At 45.8% G+C, this 5950-nt stretch overlaps 1 protein-coding gene across 1 annotated transcript; it reads left to right on the forward strand.

The window, feature by feature from the left end:
• Positions 1-2144: 2144 nt before the first annotated feature.
• On the forward strand, positions 2145-5950 carry SOSTDC1 (sclerostin domain containing 1). Its single transcript, XM_056857665.1, has 2 exons — positions 2145-2331; positions 5419-5950. Exons 1-2 carry the CDS (start codon positions 2145-2147, stop codon positions 5832-5834), a joined length of 603 nt encoding a protein of 200 aa, XP_056713643.1. The 3' UTR covers positions 5835-5950.

Raw genomic sequence — 5950 nt, forward strand, 5'->3', positions numbered from 1 at the left:
ATCATGCACCATTTAGAAGAAAAAGAGTTGGTTTTTATATGCCAACTTCTCTATCACTTAAGGGAGAATCAAACCAGTTTACAATCACCTTCCCTTCCCCTCCACACAACAGACACCCTGTGAGGTAGGGGGATTTGAGAGAGTTCTGAGCGAACTGTGACTAGCCCAAGGTCACCCAGCTGGCTTGTGTAGGAGTGGGAAAACCAACCCAGTTCACCAGATTAGCATCTGCCGGTCATGTGGAGGAGTGGGGAATCAAACCCAATTCTCCAGATTAGTCCACTGCTCCAAACCACCACTCTTAACCACTACACCACGCTAAGAATGTTTCCACCAGAGCTGGGTTTATGCGCAAGTTCAATAAGCTACAGTTTAGAGCATTAGATTATGAATGGCCTGTAAATAATATTAAAAAGATTAAATTTCAGCGTTAGAGTAATACACATTTTAGGCTTCCCCAGGTCTTAGTTTGATTCTGATTGCCACTGGTTTTAATGAGGCTCACTTTAGGCAAGTGAATTGTGAAACATTCTCCAAATAAATTTTCTTTGGTGTAAAGAACACGCATAGATTTGTGAAGCCCAGAGAAATTAGGTTGTTCTCAGCTCTGCCAAAGAAGTTCAGTGGAGACTTCTAACACCCTGCAGACTGAGAAGAGACAATTCCCCTAGCACAAACATTGCTTTGGGAAAGCAGGGCCTTGATCAAAGCAGCATTATTAAAATCTTTCTCCAGGCAAGCATTAAATTATTCACAGCACAGAGAGAGTTGGTCGCATGGGTTGTTTGTGTGTGTTACCCAAAAATGCTCTTGCCCTTAATAGGATTTTTTGATAGATAGATAGATAGATAGATAGATAGATAGATAGATAGATAGATAGATAGATAATATCTGGGGGGCGAAAATGCATGGGAGATTTTGCCTTGGATTTGCCGCTCTCTAGATGCACATTTTCCCTATCCAAATTTTCAAAACTCAACAATAAGCCCCCATGCAGAGTTTTGAGAATTCAGAAGGGGAAAATGTGCATCCAGAGAGCGGCAAATCCAAGGCAAAACCCATGCGTTTCCACCCTATATCTATATAAAAACACCCCTACATATATAACACCCCTATAGCATTGACAACCTTGTGCATCCTTCACAGAACTGCAAGTTTTTGCCCCCCCCCCCTTTCCAGGCGCTTTATCTGAGGCACATTACTTTGCATAAGGCAAGTGTGAAGACAGATGCATGGGAGATTTTGCCTTGAATTTGCCGCTCTCTGGAGGCACATTTCCCCCCCGCGCAAATTCTTAAAACTCAACCATGCGCCCCCATTCAGAGTTTTGAGAATGTGGATGGGGGAAAAGTGCATCTAGAGAGCGGCCAATCTAAGGCAAAACCTCCCGTGCATCAATGGCAAGACAGACACCCACTGACATGGGGTGCGTGGGTAGGTGGGGGGGGGGGTAGAGAGAGAAGAGACCTGCAGAGTATTCAAGTGGAACGACAGCTCCACTATCCATCCATCCATCTATCTATCCATCCATCCATCCATCCATCCATCCATCCATCCATCCATCCATCCATCTATCCATCCATCCATCCATCCATCCATCCATCCATCCATCCATCCATCCATCCATCCATCCATCCATCCATCCATCCATCCATCCATCCATCCATCTATCTATCTATCTATCTATCTATCTATCCATCCATCCATCCATCCATCCATCCATCCATCCATCCAATTAAAATCCTATTAAGGGCAAGAGCATTTTTGGGTAACACACACAAACAACTTGTATGCTCACTTTGCTAAGGATCAGCTTACATCAGAAAGGGGGAGAGAGAGAGAGAGAGAGAGAGAGAGAGAGAGAGAGAGAGAGATCTCCCCCCCCCGCGAGGAATCCTGCAAGGAGGGAGCGGTTTAGCCCCTCCTCCCCCGCAGCCTGTGATTGGCCGGAGGCTCCCGGCCTCCCGGGGAGCTCCCCCCCTCTCCTGCCGCCGCTCCCCCCAACTTTCACACCTGAGCGCGCGCCAAGCCGTTCGGGGCTATATAAAGGCATCCCGGAGGCGGCCTTTCCCAGTCGCGGAGGAGGCAGCCGGCGAGGCGAGAAGGGCCGGGGGGTTCCGCAGGCACCGACGCTCCAGCTCGCCATGGTCCCCGCCGCGCCCCACTTCTCGGGCGTCCTGCTCGCCTGCTTGCTCCTGAAGAGCTGCCTGGCGTTCAAGAACGACGCCACGGAGATCCTTTACTCGCAGGTGGCGAAAGCCGCCCTGCCCGGCAACAGCACCTTGAACCAAGCCCGGAACGGAGGCAGGCACCCCGGCTTCGATCGGAACAGTAAGTCCCTTCCGCTTGGCCGCCCTTCCCCACTTTTAGGCCATTTATGCATGGATGGTTTTGCCTTGGATTCGCCTCTTCCTAGATGCACATTCTCCCCCCCCCCCATCTGAATTCTTAAAACTCTGCATGGGGGCTTATTGTTGAGTTTTGAGAATTTGGGTAGGGAAAATGCGCATCTAGATAGTGGCAAATCCAAAGCAAAACCTCCCTTGCACGGATGGTAGATTAAAAGACAAAAAGCGTAGGATGATCCAGAAATGGAATGCCGTTTGTCACTAATAGGACTTTCCTTGAAAGTGGTTTTGGAGTCTCAAGATCTGGGGAGTCTCCCATCTCATCTGTCCCGGAATGCCTTCCAAGCCCCCCACCCCCACACGTGGCTGGGTTATTATTTGGTCAGAATTAGATCCTAGCTGCATCAGGTCGTTTTGTGCCCAGAGCAGTCTTCATAGCCACAACCCTTGTGGATAGTAGCGAGGGACCTGATTTTCCTCTGTGGCGTGCCAGTCGGATCTGATTTCTTTCCTATAAGGCTAAGTTGTTTGGGAACCCAAGCAGTTGGTGCTGGTGTCTGGGGAAGAGGCAAACTCCCTCCCTTTCTCCCCTTCCTCTCTCTGCAACGTGCTTCACAGTGGGATCATCTGTCTGTGCTAACATTTACCTTCAGTAGCAAGGCTTTGATCGGGTTCCAGCACTTCGTTTCTATTTCCTGACATAACACTTACCTGCTTCACTCCTCTAGTCAGGATACAAACAAAACAGGTTCACAACCTACCTGGAAACTCTGCTCCAACTTGCCTTTGAGATGGTGTGTCTCTCTCCCCCCCCCCCGCCCGTTGCCTTTTCAATGGGAAAAAGATAGAAATGCAAGACAGCTTTTACCTAGCTTGAAAAGCTCTGAAAAGCACAGTTATTCAATGGGGACACCTTTTATCTCCCAAAGGAAAGAGATAGATGACTGTGTCTTTCAGCAGTGCTGCCTACCTTTTGATGGGGCATGGTTTAAATACACGGGAAATATCTTGTCACTTCAAGATTTACTAGAACAACCCAGTAGGCATTCATGGTCAGTGAACTGTTACCATGGGGGAAAAAAAGCTAACTATGTATGTGAGAAGACATCCCAAAAGACCTCCTTCTAGCATTCCTGAGCCAGGTGCAGGAGGCAACCCTGTGTCAAACTGATTTAGGCAAGCCATGCTGTTCCGAAATCACTTCCTTTGGAACCACCCTTCAGCAAAAGAGACTTAACTGGTGGCCCCCTTGGACTTGTCAAGCGGCCAGATCAGCCGAAAGTTTCTAAAGCAGAATTACTTCAGCGTACTCACTTGAGAATTTTTCGCCCCCAAATGTGACTTTCTACAGTCATCTCACAATGGAGATACAACTGGTTGTGGGAAGGGTTCAAAGGAAGGTGGAACCACAGTCAAAACTCAGCTTTGACATATCTGAATCTAGAGTTGGGATACAATTGTTTGGAAAGTTCTTCTGTGGCGCACGAGAACTTGCTTGTGAATTGTGCCCTTGATGAACTCTTGCTGGTTCCTGAGGAAAGGAGTGGGTAGAAGAATCTGGTGTCCATGGGGCTGAAAGGGCCTCCAGGTTCCATGCATTAGTAAAAAGATACTATTTGGCAAATATAAGTTGGTCGGTGTGGTTCCTGTACAAGAGGAACCTTCCCCATGAACACTTCCACATGGATCTGCCTTGTGAGGTAAACAGGAAAAAAGTTCCCATGTAGTTTCAAAAGATCACGTGGGTCTGCTTTATTTCAAACAAGCAAATGTAAGCCACAATATCATCAGGGCTCCCATGACTATAATTATCTTATTTACAGTAAAGATAGTTCTTATTTTAACATTGCTCTGAAACAGCACTCACACTTCCCTGGATAACATTTAGAGAAAATGCAAGTGTGAAAAGACTGCACATTGACATTCATGTTGTGCATTCATTTCCAAAGGTAATTATTAAACTAAGGAATGGTGCTTACTTCAGTGTGGATGTCTACAGATGCAAGCAGGCACAAACTTGCCCGTATTAGCAACTAGTTCAGCACCTTCTTGTTACAATGTCAGTTGTCTTTTTTTTTTTTTTAATTGAAATACCATTGCCTTAGGTTTTACAGTATTGCTTGTTTCAAGAAAGGATATGTACAAGCCTTATTGCAAAACTGCAATACTGTTGCCTGAAGAAGAAAAACATGTCTAGGACACAGATGTCTAAGCATTGTCACCACAAGAAAAGAGCAAGAGCCCAGTAGTACCTTAAAGACTTAACAAAATTTCTGGCAGGGTATGAGCTTTTGTGAGTCACAGCTCACCTCTTCACACACCACATTGCCACCACAGCGAGCATGAGGTTTTCTGCATCTCCCCAAACTCTCAAACTGACACCCATTCATTTTCATACTTAACTATACTCAACATCTTGGATCAAGATCCAGGACAAGGTTTTCATGAAAGGGAGGCAGATGAAAGGGAACCTATAAAATGAAATTACCTCTGATAGCATCAGTAGCTGAGGCAGCGCTAATATGCAGGTTAGGCTGCAGTCAACAGTCTAAAGCAGACCCATCAAATTTTACACGGTTGCTCTGAAATGGGATATGATAGATTCAAGATGTAGTCAGAGCCCTCTTCCTGGAATAAGCCACAAAATGGAACTGACTTCCAAGTAGACCTCCTTAGGATAGCTCCCAAGTTAATCTAGAACATGACTGATTAGGGCTGGACCGTCAATTAGTGACCTCTGATCAGCTGCCCAGCCTCCACTGGTCTGACAGTACATACTGTAGAAATTTATGAAAAAAGATTATTCGAAGGAACCAGCCAGGACTTCAAGTAAAACCTCAATTGAATGCAAAAAAACAGGGTTTCGGCCGGAGAATTTATATCTAGGTTTGGATGCTGAAGATCTTGGCTCATATTACATCATCACTATGGTGGGAAAGAGGGAGGATGTGTGCATCTGAGCCACTTCTCCACTGAACCAGGCTTTTGTCATCTACTCTAGTGCAAGGATTAAACAAATATAAATGGTTAGAATTTAAACATTGATTTCAGTGTTCTGTGTCTTTTACAGGTCGTGTTCAAGTTGGCTGCAGGGAACTGAGATCTACTAAATACATTTCAGATGGCCAATGTACCAGTATAAACCCCCTGAAAGAACTGGTATGTGCTGGGGAGTGCCTTCCTTTGCCAGTATTGCCCAACTGGATTGGAGGGGGTTATGGGACTAAATATTGGAGCAGAAGGAGCTCGCAGGAGTGGAGGTGTGTCAACGACAAAACTCGCACCCAAAGGATTCAGCTCCAGTGTCAAGATGGAAGTACAAGAACATACAAAGTAACTGTGGTGACAGCATGTAAGTGCAAGAGATACACCAGGCAACACAATGAATCCAGCCACAACTTTGAAGGATCATCTCAGACAAAGCCCGTACAACATCATAAAGAGAGGAAAAGAAACACCAAATCCATGAAGCATACCACAAGTTAGAACTGAACCTTCAGAGTTATAAAACTCGAACTCCTCAATAGTCCACTGCTTTTACAGATATTGCTGCCTGAATACACAACAAAAACACACAGACTTGCATTGTTGCTTCTCAACTG

This window comes from Euleptes europaea, chromosome 11 (assembly GCF_029931775.1).
Source record: "Euleptes europaea isolate rEulEur1 chromosome 11, rEulEur1.hap1, whole genome shotgun sequence".
Classification (NCBI taxonomy): domain Eukaryota; kingdom Metazoa; phylum Chordata; class Lepidosauria; order Squamata; family Sphaerodactylidae; genus Euleptes; species Euleptes europaea.

Coding starts and splice junctions, on each gene's coding strand:
- SOSTDC1 (XM_056857665.1), top strand. CDS start 2,145: ATGGTCCCCGCCGCGCCCCACTTCTCGGGCGTCCTGCTCGCCTGCTTG. Junction 2,332..5,418: donor CCCCGGCTTCGATCGGAACA/GTAAGTCCCTTC, acceptor TGTCTTTTACAG/GTCGTGTTCAAGTTGGCTGC.